Source organism: Zootoca vivipara, chromosome Z (genome assembly GCF_963506605.1).
Source record: "Zootoca vivipara chromosome Z, rZooViv1.1, whole genome shotgun sequence".
Lineage (NCBI taxonomy): Eukaryota > Metazoa > Chordata > Lepidosauria > Squamata > Lacertidae > Zootoca > Zootoca vivipara.
In genome coordinates, this window is record NC_083294.1 from 7,542,115 (window position 1) to 7,562,523 (window position 20,409).

The 20,409-nt window shown below is 45.0% G+C and overlaps 1 protein-coding gene across 3 annotated transcripts in view; it reads right to left on the reverse strand.

Moving 5' to 3' along the window:
- Positions 1-20,409, reverse strand: part of STXBP1 (syntaxin binding protein 1) — a 56,427-nt gene that overhangs the window by 27,236 nt on the left and 8,782 nt on the right. For 2 of the 3 annotated variants that reach the window (XM_035112800.2, XM_035112798.2), the window contains exons 2-6: positions 11,005-11,054; positions 8,196-8,277; positions 7,220-7,296; positions 5,786-5,864; positions 4,240-4,343 (exon numbers count right to left, since the gene is read on the reverse strand). In XM_035112800.2, the coding sequence (XP_034968691.1) occupies positions 4,240-4,343; positions 5,786-5,864; positions 7,220-7,296; positions 8,196-8,277; positions 11,005-11,054 (392 nt within the window). The remainder of the gene's footprint in view (positions 1-4,239; positions 4,344-5,785; positions 5,865-7,219; positions 7,297-8,195; positions 8,278-11,004; positions 11,055-20,409) is intronic. The other variant, XM_060270146.1, reaches the window with a different exon arrangement.

A 20,409-nucleotide genomic window follows, 5' to 3' on the forward strand; every position in this document is an offset into this window, starting at 1 on the left:
CCCAAGATTAGATGCAAAACTTCTGGACAGTCAGACCCAAAATATTTTGAAGTGCTGTGCTGTAATTATACATGCTCCCACAAGCATAAACCTTATCAAGTCCTCAGGAAGTGCTTCTGTGTAATCCCCCGAAAATATGCATCATAAGCACAGATTCTGGTCTTTAAACAAGGGGTAGCATACAATGAGGCTTATTCCAGTAATAGCATCATCCCAATTCCATCAGTGCCAGGGGACATTTACACCACAGATAAAACCAGTGGAACTTTGATGAAATTTATGTTTCAGTAGCCACAGGGAACTCCAACCCTAAGATTACAGAAAATATAGTCCCATGCTATAGCCATTAAAACCAGGACACAATTGTTAAAGAGAAGATGCGCCCCATGCCGAAATTGTCTTTAAAAAACCATTTCTGATTGTACATGGGTTTTATCGTGTTCGTATTTTAAAATGCACACTTTGTGTCCATGTATATTGTGGGGGTTTTTTCTCAGCTGTGTGCTTGTCTTGATAACCCTTTATTATATTGGGATTTTTATGGTCTGTAGACCCTATTAGCTGAACTGAACATAAAGTAGTTAAACACAGCAGCAAGTCCTGGGGCTGAAAACAGACCCTAAAAGGGAAGAAATCTTGCTCAAATTAAACCCCCTCTGCAACTACAGTGGTACCTCGGTTTACAAACACAATTGGTTCCGGAAGTCTGTACTTAACCTGAAGCGTACTTAACCTGAAGTGAACTTTCCCACTGAAAGTAATGGAAAGTGGATGAATCCGTTCCAGACGGGTCTGCGGAGTACTCAACCTGAAGCGTACTTAACCCAAAGTATGAGTGTAATTGGTTCCGGAACTCTGCGCTTAACCTGAAGTGTACTTAACCTGAAGCAAACTTTCTCACTGAAAGTAATGGAAAGTGGAATAATGCGTTCCAGATGGGTCCGCGGAGTACTTAAACTGAAAATACTCAAACCAAGGCGTACTTAACCCGAGGTATGTCTGTAGCTTTTTTGTTGCTGTTTTTGTATCTTGGCTGCTGCCATGCGCAGTCATGAGAATGGTCCATTCAGATTAATATTCTACCTCCTGGAGGAGATCTGACACATGTCTCAGGGAGAGTTCAAAAGCAGGGCATGATGGTGCAGCAGATGTTGGGGATTAAGGGGGAGCAAATATCTCCAACAAATACCTTTGCAGAAAAAGGGAAACCAAATATATCATGGCAAAGCACCCTTTGAGATTTTCGTCTGCTCCATCACAAACAGCTGTAACAATGGCCACAATCAAACATCATGCTCAACTGTGGGCTAGCACAATATTCTCCAACCTTCACCACTTAAACACTACCCTTTCCAACTGTTCTGAAACTAAACACAAAAAGGGTGGGACGTTTAAAAAGAAAACTTGAAAAAAGGAAGCCACTCTTGGATGGGTCGGAAGAATAGAGCAGCACCAGGGAAATGTTCCAAAGCACACAAAATGGAACTGAGGGCCACATACTGCTCCCAGGTTGCTACTTGGTTTAGTGGGATGCAACATCACCACTGGGTGAAAAAAGGGACAGAGTTTGCTGCAGGGAAGGGAGTAAATCTTTCCTCTCAACACTGTTTGTTCAGTTGCCTCCCTGAGTTCAGAGGATATGTTGGCTAGTAGGCCAACACAGAACAGACCAAGTAGGGAGTTCATCACACAATCAATTTATGGAACTCCCCATCATAGCATGTGATGGCGACCACCATGGCTTGGATGGCTCTAAAGAAGAATGAAGCAAATCCATGCAGGAGGTCTATCAATAGTATGAGTCATGGTAACTAAATGCAGCCTGTAGCTTGAGAGCCAGCCTACTACTCAATTGCTGGTTCCTATGGGGCAACAATAGAGGGTAGGTCTATTGCATTCTTGCTCTGGGGTGCTCCAAAGGCATCAGGGTGCTGATGGTAGGAAGGAAGTTGCAGGACTTAGATGGACTTAGATTTGATCCAGGAGGGCTAAAACAAAACTTATCTTTGCATGCCTAGATCTGCTTGCACTCATCCCTTCCCATGCTTGTTTCCCACTATCATTGCTCACTCAAGCATAGAAAAGCAGGTTGTTAAGGCTGTCAGAGTAGGGATTTGCCTTTTTGCTAATGTCTGTAAAATGTTGTCTACACTGGTGCCACTATAGTACCTGGCAGCATGGATTGCCCAAGTTCCAGCTGCCCCATTCCATCCTCTTCTCCTCAGTCTTTACTGAGCAGTTTTCTGGCATATCCTCCATCTTAAATTCCCCACTTAAGATTTCATTTTTATACTTTTGCAAATCTCTAGGCTCTCTGAGCTCTCACTATATCTCCCTCATATCTGTGCCCGATGAAGTTTGGGCTATATTTATTATTGCGTTTTTATCTCTCTCTCTTTTCCCCCCCACCAAGGAGATCCAGGCAGCATGCATGGTTCTCTTCTGTTCGTCATCAGTAGTTCCACTAGGAAGTGAAGTCACCTCTGTGCTTATTTTCCAAGGGCATGTTTGTCCAGACAAAAGTGACCTGTTTAGTATTTATAGCTCTGTACACCTGCCTGCCATCTGTTCCTATTCACGTCACCCACCCACCCCTTGGTATGGCACAGGAAGGGCCAATTGCGAAGCAGATGGCCAAGGAAGGCTCCTTGCTTCTCCCACTGGAGAGAACCAGCCAATGGTAGAAGAGAAATAGTAGAATGCAGGGAACATCTGTGTTTGTGCATGCGTGTGGGTGTGCAAGCAGGAAGGCTAAGGCCGCAACAGAGAGAGGCAGGCCTGGAGAAAGAATAAATAAATCAAGGAAGACAAGCACAGGAGGGCAGGAAGGAAGGAGGCCACTCCCTCGCCTAGAAAGCTGTTGCATGAATTGCAATTCCCACTTCAAGCCCTTATGTAAGCCTGTAATCCTCTCTTTCCTCTGTAGGCAACTTAAAAAGCATATAAGAAGACAGATGAGGCTGTAGCGTCAGGTTTCAGGGGCTGTTGAATGAAGCACACACAAGAGAACTGTCATCACTGCTGACTGGGGTGGGGCTCTTATCAATGGGCCCCCCTAGGGAGATGTGAGTCTTAATTGGCCCAGTCCTTTAATTGGTAGCCAGACCTGCTCACTGAGGGGGAGTGGGGGAATCTTCTGTTAATGTTGTTGTTGTTGTTGTTGTCTCTTACATTTTATAATCCCACCTTTCCCCACCGCAAGGACTCACGGTGAGGTACATAGTTCCCCTGGCCCCATTTTATCTCACAACAACAGATGGGATAGGTAGGTTGAGAGACAGTGACCAGCCCAGGATAACCCAGTGAACTTCATGGGCCACGTTGGGGATTTGAACCTTGGTCTACGAAGCCCTAGTCCAACACTCTAACCACTACACCACACATGATTCTGTTGCATCATCTGCAAATTTTGTCCAGTTATGTCAAAAGTAAAATAAAAGTTACATCTGCTTTTAAAATTATTATTTCCCAATAATGATGAATGGGGGAGGCATGAAGGTAAGACCTGGGAGACCAGAGGTCAAATCCCAATTCAGCCATGAAGTCCCACTGGGTGACCCTGGAGCAGTCATCATTCTCAACCTAACCTACCTCAGAAGGTTGTTGTGATGATAAAATAGAATGGGGTTGGAAGCGTGTAAGCCACTTTGAGCTCCTTAGAGGCAAAACTGGTGCATAAATGCAATAAGGAAATAAATTTCTTAACTTTCTAATTTCTCAAATCCAAAAGTTAGTTCTCCGCAGTCTACAATTGTACACTGATTTGAGCAACTTGGAGGAAAATGTGGTATATACCGGTACATGTAAGAAAGAAATGAAAGAAATGACTTTTTTTTTCTTTTCAAATTGAAATGCAGACCCAAATTGAACCTTGAAATGAAGTGGGTGTTTTCCCCCTGACACACTAAATCTGTGCTCAGACTGAAAACTGTGGTTATTGCATGCCCCCGCTAGAAATGCAGAGTCCTTTCTCAGTTGTTGCACAGGGTCAAAGCATTTTTGGACGAAATGAGCCGAGAATATCAAATAGAAAGGGAACCCAGGTTCAGTTCCCCGACACTTCAAGTTCAAACAATCAGGTAGCAAATGATGGGAAAGATTCATGACTGGGAAGCTGGAGAGCCACTGTCAGCCAGAGGGTGACACTGGTGAGCTGGACAAACAGGCTGACCTTTTCCATGCAAAAGCGAGTTGGGCTCCCACACACCCCACTTGCCCCCCCCCACTCTGTGGACTCACTTGAGACTCGTAGGGCAGGAAAGCAATGTTGATCTCTGTCAGAGTCTTGATGACTTTCGCAGCACGGGACTTGACCAGCTCATTAAACAAGGAATCGGGGCAAGCTGGAAGAATGGAGTAAAAGTAGCCACTATAGTCAAACAGCCAACTCAAAAACCATTTGGATGCCTCAGCGGGGGTATGAAGTGAGGAGCCCAATCAGGCCAACCCACAACATACAAATGGGCCACAGGGCCATTTTCTCAAAACCATAGGTGACACACAATCCATTGCTGCCTCTGAATCCCTCCTTTCTATGTCACATTCCCATTCGTTCATCACTGAAGCCACTGCTTTCTTTTGCTTTTCAATCTTCTTTTTCCCACATAAGGAACATTTACATTTTACAATGTCATCTTCTGCAGCATCCCTTGCTAGGATTTTTGCCAATGTCATTTCAGATGCTGCAACTTGAGGAATTCCTCCCCTTTCTGCAGAAGTTACAGACCAGCAGGTCCTTGCAGGACATGGTGTGTATCCACCAATCAGCACCGCCTTCAGAACCTGCTTTAAGTAGAAATCTTCAGCCTGGGAAGCCAGAGGCAGCTGTCCAGCCCTCTCTTTCTGGCCCTCAGGACTTCCCACAGGCCACACACCCTCCCCCGCCATACTTTGAACCTTCCCTGAGTGATTTTACTGGATTGTAATAGGTTCTTGAACTCAGATCTTTCTTTGTGCTTGCCTGAGGGAAAGGTTTGTGTGTGTAGAAACAAGCCTATTCAAACAAATGTTATATTAGCATTACTTGGTCTACCCCAGGGGTTCCCAAACTAAGGCCCGGGGGCTGGATGCGGCCCAATCGCCTTCTCAATCCAGCCTGCGGATGGCCCAGGAATCAGCATGTTTTTACATGAGTAGAATGTGTCCTTTTATTTAAAATGCATCTCTGGGTTATTTGTGGGGCATAGGAATTCGTTCATATTTTTTTTTCTTCAAAATATAGCCCGGCCCCCAACAAGGTCTGAGGGACAGTGGACCGGCCCCCTGCTGAAAAAGTATGGTGACCTCTGGTCTACCCACTTTTGCATCCAGCTTTGCCTACCATGCCTTGTGGCCCCCAGATGGTTGCATAGGCTAGGGTTGCCACATCTTGAAGAGCAAAAAAGAGGACATCTTGAGCCACTGTCAACCTGAGCCAGCGAAAGAGGCACACGGGGGCGTGGGGCCGCCACCACCATGTCCACATGCCTCTTTCTCTGGCTTGGGCTAGCAGCAGCCGCAGTGTGCAGAGCCACCTGCAGATAAGCTGCCCACAGCCGCACCACCCATGCAAAAATAAAATAAAAAGCCTGGACATTTCCTTTAAAATGTAAAAATACCCCCAGATGGTCCTGTTGGTCCTCCAAAAGAGGACATGTCTGGGATTTCCCAGATGTATGGCAATCCTACATAGACAGCAGGGGGTGAAAGAAGTTCCCCATGTTTGGTTTATAGCACCATACAGTGCAGTTCTTGAAACTTCCAGTTATAACAAGGAGGGGCAGGGAGAAATTCCCAGTATGCTTACAGTCAGTAAAGAAGACGTGAGCAGCTCGATACTTGGCATTCGGAGGTTCCTTGAAATCACCAATGAGAGACTCAACAGACTAGGAGAAAGAAGAAGAATTAAAAACAATCAGTTTTAGATGTTTGCTAGTTCTGCTCAAAGTTCAGACCTTGGTTTGTATGAAAACAATTTCCCCCAAGTTAGTTTGCTAGGTGAGCCTGCTTTGTAAAGGCATTCCCTTGACTCCCTGATCCTTATTATAACAAGGCTTGGCTTGCTTAAAATGAGGTTGGGAAGTTCTGTCTTTGGACAGGAGAACTCGCCAATACAGTTTTGTCCCAAAATACAACCCTACTAGTTTCATTTGAAATATTAGTACATTCATATCCCACCTTTTCTTGAAGGAGTTCAAGGTGGCATACCTTATTCTTGCTCCTCTCCATTTTATTCTTGCAATAACCCTATAAGGTAGGCTAGGCTGAGAGATAGTGCCCAGTTGGGCCCAATGATACCCAGTGGGCTTCATATGGCTGGGTTGTGATCCGAACCCTGGCCTCCCAGGTTCTAGTTCAACACTCTCACCCCAACACTGCACCAGCTCTATTTAAGTCATTCCTTGAATGGCCATCACCCAAAGAGTCCAGGGTAGAGTACAAAACTGTGAGGACAATTCACATGGCATGCAATATATTTAAACAAACAGCATAATACAGTATAGAGAATAAATTAGGGCAGAAAACATTTCTGACTAGAAGTCTGTCTAAACAAAGAAAGTCTTGACCAGGCACACCAAAAAATATTGCAGTATTTGTGCAGGGTGGGCATTCCAGAATAGCCAATCCCACTACCCATTTCAGAGGCATGCTTACTCATGGGAAAAGCCATACTGGATCAGGCAAATGACCCATCTAGCTCAACATCTTCTTCTCATAGCAGCAAATCAGATGCCCCAATGGGAAGCTGGCAAGCAGGACCTGAGCTCAGCAATGTCCAAGGAACTAGGATTCAGAGGCATTCTGCTTCTGACAATGGAAGAAGAACATAAGCCACCACATTCAGTAGCCATTGATAGCCTTGCCCTCTATGAATTTGTCTAATCCTCTTTTAAAGCCATTCAAGTGCATGACCATCACTACCTCCTGTGGGAGTGAGTTCCACAGTTTAACTATGCACAGTGTAATGAAACACATGATTCCTCCAACATTCAGCTTCACTGGATGTCCTTGAGTTTTAAGAGTTGTGTGTGTGTGTGTGTGTGTGTGTGTGTGTGTGAGAGAGAGAGAGAGAGAGAGAGAGAGAGAAACTTTCCTCTCTCCACTTTCTCCACACCATGCAGCATTTTATACACTTCTATCATGCTCCCTGTTACTTGCCTTTTCTCTAAACAAAACAGCCCCTAATGATCCCATCTCATGCTCAGGTTTATAAGCATCTCCACTCAGGGAAGACACTTACTTTCTCTGATGGGGTGATGAGGTACACAGCCTCCAGGCTGGGCAGTGGCTCCCGGCGCTTGTTGATGTCTTCCACAACTGCAAAAGGCAACGCAACAGAGATTTTAATCAGGGAGGAAAATATGGCAGATTCAAGGTGGTTACCAAGTCCTGCAACTAGTTATTGCTCCATTCTCAGAGATCAATAGCCTACAATTCAATCAGTCCATGTGAGAAGTTAGCTTCCCCCTTGGAATACTAACAACAACAACAACAGCAGCAGCAACACAGCCAATACTCAAAAGAAAATGGACTTGGGTGGCTGTTGTGCTCCTGACTTACTAAATGAAGCCACCTCCCAAGAAGACAAGCAGTGATATATTCAGGGCCTAAGATGTGGAAGAGTGAGGCAGCTGCCTCAGGCAGCAGAAGTTGAGATGGGGGATTGGCCAGAGCTATGAATGTCATGTGCCCCTGGCCCCCCACACTAACCTGCTGCCCGCTAATGAAGTGAAATACATTATCATTTCGTTAGTATTGGTATAAGTTTCAACTAGCAGTCCAATAGGCCTCAGTATAAATGAGGAGCTTTTTAACCATTGTATGCTCCAAAGCTAAACATTTAGGAATACTGAAAACACCTCAGTTTCAAGAGAACAGGGCTTCACATACGATGAAACTTCATGGAAACACAGCTTAAGTCCAAAAGAAGATGTATGATAACTGTCTCTGAGAGGAGATTGGCACCCATGGCACTCGCTCAGAAATCCAAGTGGGCCCACGGGCTGTCTGTCAGTATGCTTTTTGCCATTGGTGTTTTGTAATATGTTTCTACACCGCCCTGAGAGCGTTTGATAAGGGGCAGTATATAAATTGAAATCATCATCCTGGCAACCCATAAGCCAGGCAAACTAGGTGGTATCCAGGTTTGGTTCTAAGCAGACGAGGCGGAGGTGGCTGGAGAAAGGGAAGAGGGGAGTCCTGAACAATGTACTCACTTGTTATGCCCTCAGTCATGATATCAGTCATTTTGCAGCAGGAAGAAAGCATTCGCATACTCAACTGATCCACCACCAGAACCTGAGAGAGAAGGATAAAGAAGTCATGCAAAAATTTCCGCCGACTTGGCTTGGGGTTGAACTAAATCTGTCCTGCATATGAGCTTCTTCTTCCCCATTATCATCATCATCATCATCATCATCATCATCATCATCATCACTTACCTGCCCTTCACATAAGGCCCTAGAGCGGGGTAACAGCAATTTTAAAACACAATATCAAAATCAGTTTAAAGTGAATTGCAGTCAAGATAATATGGTGGATCCAAAAATATGTATCTCATGTGCCCAAGGTTCAGATAAAGAGGCTAGTCTTCAGCTTACAACAGTTAACTGTAGCTAACTGTAGTTCAAACAAACAAACAAGGCACATGTAGCTTCCACATGTCTGCATTGGCTTGCCTGAATGAAAATGTTCTAAGCAGGCACTAAAAGAGATACAGTGAAGGGACCTGACTCATGTCAACAGACAGGGAGCTCCAACGTGTAGGTACTGTCATACTAAAAGACTGTTTTCTTACACATGTGTAACGAGTATCATGTGGTGTCTGTAAGAGTGACAGTTCCTCAGATCAAGGTGGTTGAGCAGGCATATGTGTTGAGTAAGGTGATCCTGCAGATAAACTGGTCCCAAGCAGAGGTGTTATATGCTAGCAGGGTCTCACTCCTGTAAGCAATCACACTGCAGCATTTTGAACTAGTTGTAGATTCTGCATTGCAGTAATCCAACCTTGAAGTCACCAGTGACTGAACTACGGTGGTCAAGCTCTCCAGGTTCAGAGGAACAGTTGCAGCTGTTGCACCAGCTGCAGCTGGTGAAAGCCACCTCTAGTCACTGAGGCTATCTGGGCTTGCAGTGACAAATCTGGATGTAGAAGAACCCCCCAAACTGCATACCCGCTCCTTCAGGAGGAGTACAACCCTATTCAAGGCAGACAACTGACTCATACTTGGTAAGCATTCATCCACAGTGCCTCCACCTTGTGAGGATTTAACCCAATTTCCTTTACTTCATCCATCCCACCAATGCAGTCCAGGGCCCCATACCCTCTCATTCAGAGGTTTAGAAGGAACAGAAGGTGTGTGATAACCATACTGATGGCATCTTGCTTCCAAATTACTTAAGGACTGCTCCTAGTCACTTCAGGTATTAGTCACCCCATAGCATAACCACGGAAAAACATTATCCCGGTGTTACTCTCTGGACTCAGACCCACAGGTAGGACCAAAACTGTTGTAACACAGTGCCCCCAATTCCCATTCCATGGAGCTGGTTCAGAGGATGCCATAGTCAACAGCAACGAGCAATCGAGAAGCAGGAGCAAGGTCACACTCCTTTTATCTCATTGTCTGTAAAAGTCATCCATTACAGTGACCAAGGACAACTCAACCCAGACTGGAATGGATCCAAATAGCCAGTGTCATCCAAGAATGCTTGCAGCTGCTCCACTGCAACTCTCTCCACCACCTTCCCAAGAAGGGAGAATTTGTGGTTCGTGGATTCCAGTCCAACGGTTCCAAAGTTGCTTAGGAGAGACCACACCACCACTTCTTTCAAGTCAGCAGTCACCACTCCCTCGTGCAAGGAAGTATGTACCATACTCTGGACCCAACCAATCAAACCTGTTCTATTAGATTTAGTAGTCCAGGAGGGAGAGGGGTCAAGAGGGCATGTAGTCAGGTGTATAGCTGCAAGCACCTTGTCCACATCAGCAGTCCGCATTGGCTGAAACTGATCCCACAACACATCACCTACTATGGCACAGGATGCTTCATATGGAACAGCAGTAACTGCTGAGTCGAGGGTTCCAGTGGAACTCACATGAGCCCAGTTTTAAAACAGCTGCACTGATTGACAGTTCATTTCCAGGCTCAAGTCAAGGTGTTCACATTAACATTTAAATCCCTAAATGACTTAGGCCCCAAAGATCTGAAAGACCATCTCCATCACTCCTGACCTTCTCAGGTGTTAAGATGTGTGTGCGGCTCTCTAGGTAGGTCTGCCACCCTCAGAGGTGCAGAGGTCTGCCACCCTCAGAGGTGCAGAGAATGGTAGCCCAGGAGGGAGACACTTCTGGGCAGCAGCCCCTAAATTGTGAAAGTCCCTCGCCACAGAGATGCACCTGGCATCTTCCCTATACAGCCTTCCCTGTACAGTATGTTAAAATGCACCTCATTACCATGGTCTTTACTGTGGTATTTGTTTTGTGGGACCCACCTCTGCTGCTGAAGTTGTATTCTTCTGTTCCACTTGGAATGGTTTCAGTTGTTTTATAGTTAAACTGCTTTTATCTGTATGCTGTATTATTATTCTTTCTTTCATTTATGAATTGCTTCTCCTGAGGCATCTCAAAATGTTTTACAATGCAATAAAAGCATATATGAAGCAATGGCACACACACACAAAAGTCTCAATAATGGAAGATATAATGAAGATTTAATTTATATTTTAAAAGGTACTTGTAACCAACTCACAGACCCTATGGTGAAGGACAGGTAGGAAATCTCAATAAACAAATAAATAAAATTGAAGAGGTTTCTCTGGATGCAAAATCCTGAATCATATCATGGGATTCTGTGACAAATGCTACAAAACATGCACACCCCGAGCCTCCCAAGACGTCACAGTGAACTAATCCTTCTCTGGAAAAGTGGGACAAGGCAGCAGATGGCTAGCTAGAATTGGTTATAACTGTGTACACACACACATAAGCACACACTCACAATCTGTCAAGATCAAGCCTCTCACCTTCCATTCTCCCTTCTTCTTCACCTTTTTGATCACATCAGCCATAATTTCTGAAAGGAAGGAAGGAAGGAAGAAAACAAGATCAGAAAATAGAAGTGTTATGCTACACACAGTCCCAAGGTCCTATGGCTGAGATCTGCCCGTCTCCTTTTCTACCACCTTAGAATGCCTTGCTGAGCAAGGTTTACTCTGTTATTTATTTTCTATTTTTACAGCACAAGCATCAATAGCTTTTAGCCATGACAGCCATGTTCTACCTCCACTTCAGGAGGCAGTATGCCTCTGGATACCAGTTGCTAGGAATCATAAGCAGGAATGGTGCTGGTGCCTGTGGGCTTCTTGGAGGCATCTGGCTGGCCTCTATGAGAATAGGATACTGAACTAGGTGGACCACTGGCCTGATGCAGCAGCCAGGCTCTTATGTTCTGCCTTCTTTGATGGAGGGAATACTCGTCTGGAAATCTCAAGTGGGAAGAGTACTACTGCACTTGTTGGCCACTGTGTTGAGCTAGATTGGTCACTGAGCAGATCCATTAGGGCTCTTCCTATGTTCAACTGGCACTCTGCCTTCTCCCTGCCCTTCAAATTTTATTTTTGTAATCAGAAGAAAGGTAACAACAGCAAGGAGGCAAAAGTGAAAGAGATAGGGAGGAGTAAGAGGATTCCCTCCTCCAAAGTACCACCCCTCCCTGTAGCTGGATTCTAAGACACTCTTCCCAACAAATGCACAATTGAGGGTTGAGCTTCCCCTTCCATGATTAGGAACAGAGGAAACTGCTGCCTTCTAATGAGTCAATCAGGCCATTGGTTCATCTAGCTCAAGAAGTGAACTAAGGGAACCAGGCAGAGGGCCTTAACAGCAGTGGTGCCCTCCCTGTGGAATGCCCTCCCATCAGATGTCAACTTTCTGCAGCAGTGGGTGGCGGCGGGTGCCGGGGGCCACATAAAAGAGCCTCGCGTGCCGCATCCGGCCCCCGAGCCTTAGTTTGGGGAACCCTGGGCCAAACCCTACGCCAAAGGATAAATGGACATAAATCTGACATCAGGAATCACAAGACAGAGAAACCAGAAGGAGAACACTTCAATCTCCCAGGACATTCTATACAAGATCTCAAAGTAGCTGTCTTATTACAAAAAATATATATTCAGAAACAGACTGGAAAGAGAAGTTGCTGAACTGCAACTTATTACCAAACTTAAAACCATGGAGAGACCTGGTCTGAATAGAGACATTGGATTCTTATCTCATTACACATGATAAAGCTATTTTTAGCCATCTTACCCCTTGCTTTTTCCTGTAAGACCAATTGCAGTCATTAACAGTCGTCAACAGATTTACCACACCTATCAGCCAATCACCCATTCCCACCACCCTTCTGAGTAATACCCCTCCCCACCCTCTCATTATATATAAGGGTCTGGTGACTTCTGTTTCAGTGTATCTGAAGAAGTGCACACGAAAGCTCATACCAATGACAAACTTAGTTGGTCTCTAAGGTGCTACTGGAAGGATTTTTTTTATTTTGTTTTGAGCACACACAAAGAGAGGCATCAATCCCTCGATTCGCTTGCCTTCTGTGCAAGGAGCTGATAATCTGACACATAGAGAGAGAGAGACATCAGAACCTTATTTAGAAACAAGAAACAAGCAGCTTGAGGTGATGCCTTGTAATCCCCATGCTAAATCGCATTTGGCAACCCTTTTATGGATGGTTTACACTAAGCGGAAGTGACATCACACCAGACCCCTGTATACACAAATCACCCACCACTTTCACCCTCTGCATGGGCTGAGATCTGGACTGTTGGCTCCTAGGGACACAGGAAGCCACCTTATACCAATCCAGACCATTTGTCTATGTATAGCTCAGTATTGTCTACATCGACTGGCAGCAGCTCTCCAGGGTTTCAGGCAGCACACACTCCCAGACCTACCTGGAGATGCCAGGGATTGAAGCTGAGACATTGTCCATGCAAAGCAGGAGCTCCGCCCCTGAGCTACTTCCCTTCTCTAATATAGCCCTCCCCCTTCCTCCTGAAATATATATATTGTCCTTGTGAGGATGATTTGAGTGGTAAGCAAACAGGTGTTAGTCATCCACATAGTCTTCTGGAAAGACTCAGGCAGAGAGTGATTGGTCATCCATGTGGATTCTTCTGGAACACTGCTTTAAAAAAAACTGCTTGCAAAAATGTGAAAGTTAGAAATTTGCACTAAAATGTTGACTAACTTTCATGAACATATACCATTTCAAAAAACTACAAAGTGTTGCAGAAATGTGGAAAACTGAACTTGAGAAACAGAGGGAAAATAAAATTGGCAGACCAATCCATAGCTGCCAAGTTTTCCCTTTTCTCGCGAGGAAGCCTATTCAGCATAAGGGAATTTCCCTTAAAAAAAGGGAGAACTTGGCAGCTATGCCAATCCCTACCAAGAAAAGTGCACAGCAAATGTGCAGGAGTAAACACATCTTTTTTTATCTCACTTTTTTAAAAAGTGAAGGTATTTTTCTTTCAACAAATACTTTATGAGACAAAAGGGGGAAATCCACACACACACATCCACACACACACATCCACACACACACATCCACACACACACAGCTGCACACACCCCTTTCTGCAGAAAGCATAGGGGAAGTTTCCAGAGTAACAAGACATTGCAAACCTTCTGCTTACATAATCTGCCTCAGCAAAAAGAAGAAACCAAACCCTGTAGCTTGCACAGAGTATCCCCACCCCACCCTATGATCTGCACCAAACCGCAGCCTATTGCCAGCTTCCCCTTTTCTAGGCATGGGCTGCACAGGCAACAGCAGCAGGAGGAAGAGGAGATCACACCACTTCGAGCTTATAGTGGGGGGGGGGAGGCATACAATTTCTGAACGACTCCTTCATTTTTGTTTTTAAATCTCCTTATGAATAGAACACACTTCCAGCTTCAGCTGGGCATGGTACAGTCCTTTCTACCACTCTTTGACTCTACCACCTCATTTGTGCTATGTGTATATTTTTAACCTCTAATTAAGCAAGGCAAGAGCAATTTTTTTAAAAAACAACAACACCACCACCATACGCACAGGTTTATTTCTGCTTCAGAAGCTCCTGTTGTGTTTCAAGATGTACAGAAGTAAGAATACTACAGCTCTCCCAGTAATCTTCCTGGAGAGGGAAGAGGCCACAGCTCAGTGATACAGCACCAGTTCCCTCTGCACAAAAAGTTTCGAGTTCAATTGCTGGCATCTAAAGTTGAAAGGCAGTAGGTGATGTGAAAGCTGTGTCCGGTACCTTGGAGAGCTGCTGCCTTGTGATCTACTTTAAGAAAGGCCCTGCTAGAGCAGGCCAGTGGCCCATTTAGTCCAACATCCTGTTCTCAAAGTGGCCAACCAGATGCCCCAAAGGGAAATCCACAAGTAGGACCCAGAATAAGAGCTCTCCCCACTTGTTATTCTTAGCAACTGGTCTTAAGCGGCATACACCCTCTGCTACAGTGGGTATATAGGTAGAGAATATTCATTGCTGCTAATAACAACAACATATGTATACACCCCACCCATCTGGCTGGGTTTCTCCAGCCACTCTGGGCGGCTTCCAGCAAAATATAAAAACATAATGAAATGTCAAACATTAAAAACTTCCTAATATAGAGCTGCCCTCAGATGTCTTCTAAAAGTTGTGTAGTTATTTATCTCCTTGACATCTGATGGGAGGGCATTCCACAGGGAGGGCACCACTGCTGATAAGGCCCTCTGCCTAGTTCCCTTAGTTCACTTCTTGCAGTGAGGTAACCGCCAATTCCCACTCACCAAATCTCCTGGCAGTGATCAATACCTCCAAGGAATGACACTATTGGCTCCCCGTAGGCAGCACAGGGCAGACCGTACGAAGTGAGATCAAGCTTCGAGACTCAAAGCCACAAGAAGGTGCCTTTGGTTTTTTTTTTCAAAAGTGTCATCTTAAGAACATAGAAGGAGTCCTGCTGGATCAGGCCAAAGGCCCACCAAGTTCAGCATCCTGCTCTCACAGTTGCCAACCAGGCACCCCAGTGGGAAGCCTAGAAGCTGAACCAGTTTGCAATAACAATTCCCTACTTGTGATTTCCCAGAACTGGTCTTCAGAGGCAACAGTACAGGAGGCACATATCCATCATCTCTAATAGTCTGATCCTCCATTTGTCTAATGCTCTTTTGAAGCCCTCTGAATCAGTGGCCACTGCTATTTCTTGCGGGTGTATATTTCATTGTTTAACCATGTGAAAATAGAGGTGAGAGCTCTATTTCAAGGGCTGCCCGGTACAAGTCTGCTTAGAGATTGTAAAAAAGAACACTGGAAGAACTATGAGCACTTGGGCACCAGAGCACTTGAGCAGGCACAGAGTCTTTTCCATTTGAATTATAGCCACCATTTCTGAACTTGCACATATACATAGAAATTAAAAGTTCTCTCTCTCTCTCTCTCTCTCTTAAATTTAAAGTTTTCTGCAATTATTATTACAGTATTATTAATTTGGGTGATGGATGTGTTATTTTGGAGATGTGTGAAGTGGCAAACCTCCCCATCCTTCTGCAGCAAAGCACAATATGGCCCTCTCAGCCATTTCTTATGCCATGCTCTTGATCCTCAGAGCTGCATTGCAGCATTGCTCAGGTCACACATACACACTCTCTCCCTCTGCTTTCAGCTCAGGAAATCTAATAAGAAGGAAAAGAGGGAAAGGAGGTTTCAAGGGGACACACAGGGGTGGGGGAATTTCTCTGGAAACTGGGTGTGTGGGGGGCGCTTCCTCTAAAACACTCCACACAAGACTGGGACCGTCTAGTTTCCCTATACAGTACCGGTTGGTTCTTTGTTTTGGTTTTTTGAAAAAAATGCAAAAAGGTGTGTGGGTTGGATAATAACACTGTCTCAAAACATGGACGAATAACAACATGAGTTTGCTAGGAAGGAGAGAAAGGAAAGAGAGGAGAGAGGTGAGTAACCTGAAAGCAAACCAGATCAATAAAGGACAACACCCAGAAGGAAGGATAAGAATGGACACCGTCACCATGACATTGCTAAAATAGCATGCTGGAAAAAAATGTGTGCTTGACCTGACAGCGGGACTTGTTCCTCAGATAAAGGACACCCTTTGCTTTATGCGATACTGGAATACATTTTAGTAGTATTTTTTAAAGGCACTATAGCAGGCATCCCCAAACTGCGGCCCTCCAGATGTTTTGGCCTACAACTCCCATGATCCCTAGCTAACAGGACCAGTGGTCAAGGATGATGGGAATTGTAGTCCAGAACATCTGGAGGGCCGAAGTTTGGGGGTGCCTGCACTATAGGCTCATCCAGACTTCCTTTTGCACTGGGCTTTCCAAACATCGGTCCACGCTTTAAAGCCCAGACCAGTGCCTAGAAACATGGCACAAAATGAAGTCTGGAAGAGCCCCATGTCTCTATTGCCAATAAGTAACTAGTGAGAGCTGTAACAAAATGTTGCAGTGCAGGATACTCCTGTTCAGGGTGATAGCCAGATATATCTTTTCCAATATATTCCATTCCCGACCTCCTTCCCCCCCCCCCATTTTCTGTTTCCCCACCCTAAACAGGCCCTCGGCATCCGGTGGCCACCAAACACACGCAGTCCTTACTGCAGTGGGTCGGCGGAGGGTATTTTCCTAGGTTTTTTGCATGTCTGCAAAGCTTGAGGTTCCACACAGTATGTGAATAACACCCACTTGATTCTCAGTAGCCCAATTTTGGCTACAGTCCTATCAGTACCAACTAGCCCATTTTGCTATTAGAGAGATAGTACGTATTCTGGGCAGCCAAAGAGACTATATTTTCCTCTGAAGATCATTGCACAAAAGCCTTAAATATTTTTGATCCATTTATTTACAGATGTATAGCTTGAGCAGTATGATGGTAACATACATGCAAGCATGCTGTCCAGCCCTCTCTCAGGGCTGCTTTCCAGCAGATCTAAATAAACAAACAAACAAGCAGAACTGAAGGATCCTTCTAGAGCTGTACCAGGGTCATAGCTTCATGGCTCTGCATGTAGAATGTCATAGCTGCCAAGTTTTCCCTTTTCTTGCGAGGAAGCCTATTCAGCATAAGGGAAAATCCCTTAAAATAAGGGATAACTTGGCAGCTATGGCAGAATGTTCCAGCATCTTCAGTTAAAGCTGGGAGATACTCCATACCTGAAACCCGAAGAGGCCACTGTCAGCCAGTGTAAACAATGTTAAGCTAGCAGGACCAATGGCCTAGTCAGTATAAGGCAGCTTCATATTTTCCCTGTTTTAAGGGAAGGGCCATAGCTCAATGGCAGGGCATCTGCTATGCATGCAAAAGCTCCCATGGCTCAAAGGGACCCTTGCCTGAAACACAGGAAAGTCATCATCAATCAGTGCAGACAGTACTGAGCTAGATGCACCTGCCAGCTTCCTCTATTCCTATGTTCCACTTCAGGCCGCATTCACTTGCCGCATTAGGGGGGAAAGCCTACAACAATAATCCTCTTTGCAGCTGGAAAGCAAGCACTTCAGGGTGTGAACTAGGCTAAAAGTGTTCTCCATGAGGTGCTAGCTTTCTGAGGGGTGGGGAAATAGCACCCCCTGAGTAGTTTCCATGTTGTTGTTGTTTTGTCGTTTAGTCGTGTCGGACTCTTCGTGACCCCATGGACCAGAGCACACCAGGCACTCCTGTCTTCCAGTCTTGAGTTGCCATGTAAAGGTAAAGGTAAAGGGGACCCCTGACCATTAGGTCCAGTCGTGACCGACTCTGGGGTTGTGGCGCTCATCTTGCATTATTGGCCGAGGGAGCCGGCGTACAGCTTCCAGGTCATGTGGCCAGCATGACAAAGCTGCTTCTGGCGAACCAGAGCAGCACACGGAAATGCCGTTTACCTTCCCACCGGAGCGGTACCTATTTATATACTTGCACTTTGACCTGCTTTCAAACTGCTAGGTTGGCAGGAGCTGGGAGCGAGCAACGGGAGCTCACCCCATTGCGGGGATTCGAACCGCCAACCTTCTGATTGGCAAGCCCTAGGCTCTGTGGTTTAACCCACAGCGCCACCCGCATCCCAAGTTGCCATGTACGGTAGAACACAGCAAAACGAACCTACCAAATGCCATGGGATTGTTAGCGGGCAACGCATTCTACACTTTGAGAGATCCTTGGAGGAAAAGCAAGCTATTAATAAATACAAATCATACTATCATGCCCATGCCATCTTAGGAAGCTGGCAGTCTTCTTATTCCTAGAATCAACAAAAAGAAAGAAGAACTGTGCCAGGCTGGTGACCTACTAAAGGAATCAACAAACCTGTAGCAGCTTCCGCTACTGCCGATTCACCTTGGTGCTGGTACAAATCCCTCAGCATCAGGGCTGTCGACAATAAACTCTGCGTAACATAAATGTCTATGGGCAACATTTTATTTTACTCTTTTAAAAAGCCACAATCTAGTTAGGGAGATTTGTAAGCAGATGCCCATAACTACCTTGACAGAGAGACAGTGCTGTATTAATGGTTAGAGTGTCAGACTAAGTAGCTGGGAGTAAAGGTAAAGGGACCCCTGACCATTAGGTCCAGTCGTGACCGACTCTGGGGTTGCGCGCTCATCTCGCATTATTGGCCGAGGGAGCCGGCGTATAGCTTCCAGGTCATGTGGCCAGCATGACAAAGCCACTTCTGGCAAACGAGAGCAGCACATGGAAACGCCGTTTACCTTCCCGCTGTAGCGGTTCCTATTTATCTACTTGCATTTTGACGTGCTTTCGAACTGCTAGGTTGGCAGGAGCTGGGACCAAGCAACAGGAGCTCACCCTGTCACAGGGATTCGAACCGCCGACCTTCTGATCAGCAAGCCCTAGGCTCAGTGGTTTAACCACAGCGCCACCTGGGTCCCTAAGTAGCTGGGAGACCAGGGTTCAAATACCCCACTCAGCCACAAATCCCACTGGGTGACCTTGGCCACAGTCACTACTACCTCTTAGACTAACTTCCCTTGCAGGTTTGCTTTGAGGACAAAATGAAGAAGAAGAAGTAAAACTGATCAAAGAAAACTAGTCCAAGTACAGAAAATCTACCAGCAGGACAGTCAGGAGAAGAAGCTGTGTGTGTTGATATGGATGAACAACTAGAACCGTTAATCAGACACACATCATGAGTTAACAAAAGTGTGCCAGCAGAGCGACTATCATGCATCCTAACAGCAGTGCCTAATGGTGAACCTGACACATGGTAAGAAATTGACCAACCTCCTGCAGAAGAAGCTGACAAGTAGATAGAAGCAGCCAAGGAAGAATTTTAAGCACTGAATAAAAACAACACTTGCAGACTTACTAAATTGCCAAAGGGTAAAAAGGCTATATGGTGCAAATAGGTGTTTAAGAAAAAGTTAGATAAGAATGGAAATGTACAAAGGTATAAAGCAAGGTAGATGATACAATTTTGTATACCGAGATCAAACAAGATTATACAGAAATTGTTGAATGTTTAAATAAGGTTTTGAGAATTTACATGCTAAATTAAAATTGATTAATTCAAAGTGGGCACAATGAGAAGTGGTTTGTAAGAAAAACATTGGGGCCTAATCTGAATAGTAGAGTGCCTGGTATCTGGTGGGCGGGACTTGTGTGCTTTGCTCCAGAATCAGCCCCTCCCTTCAGGGTGTGTTCAGTTAAGAGTGTCAGTTGCTGTTGTTGTTTAGTCATTTAGTCGTGTCCGACTCTTTGTGACCCCATGGACCAGAGCACGCCAGGCACTCCTGTCTTCCACTGCCTCCCAGTTTGGTCAGACTCATGTTGGTAGCTTCAAGAACACTGTCCAACCGGGAATGCTAGAGTGTCAGTTATGAGGGACCAACTGCCTCTTCTTGTTTCTTGCCTCAGACTTGTCTCATGTTATTGTATTGAGTTTTTCTCATTAAGTTATTTTCTTTATTGATAAAGCTTAGTTTACATATATGTGAGCGACTTATTTTTCTCAAAGAAAAAGCAACTCTGCTGAGGAAAGGTGTGGTATGTACTAAATTGTGTGACTGAGGGGATATTCCCAGTTTGCCAGGAAGATTTATTTTGTTAATCACCCCCTCCCTCCACCTCCAAAACATTCAGCAGACACCGTCTGTTTCAAATTTTCAATGCCTGTTGAAAACTTTTCTATTCCATTAGGCTTAAGCAGGCAATTAAGAATGTATTTCCATAATTAGTTAGCTGATTTCTCATCATAATATTTTTATATTTATTGGGTGATTTTATGTATAAATGTAAACTTCTATGAAAATCAGAATATAAATATTTTAATAAATAAAAAACTGGTTCTGTGTAAGAGGAGGAAATAAGCCTCTTCCAAAATGGCACCAGCCACCCATGTTTCTACCCACCCCCTGAGGACTGAGATTAAAAATA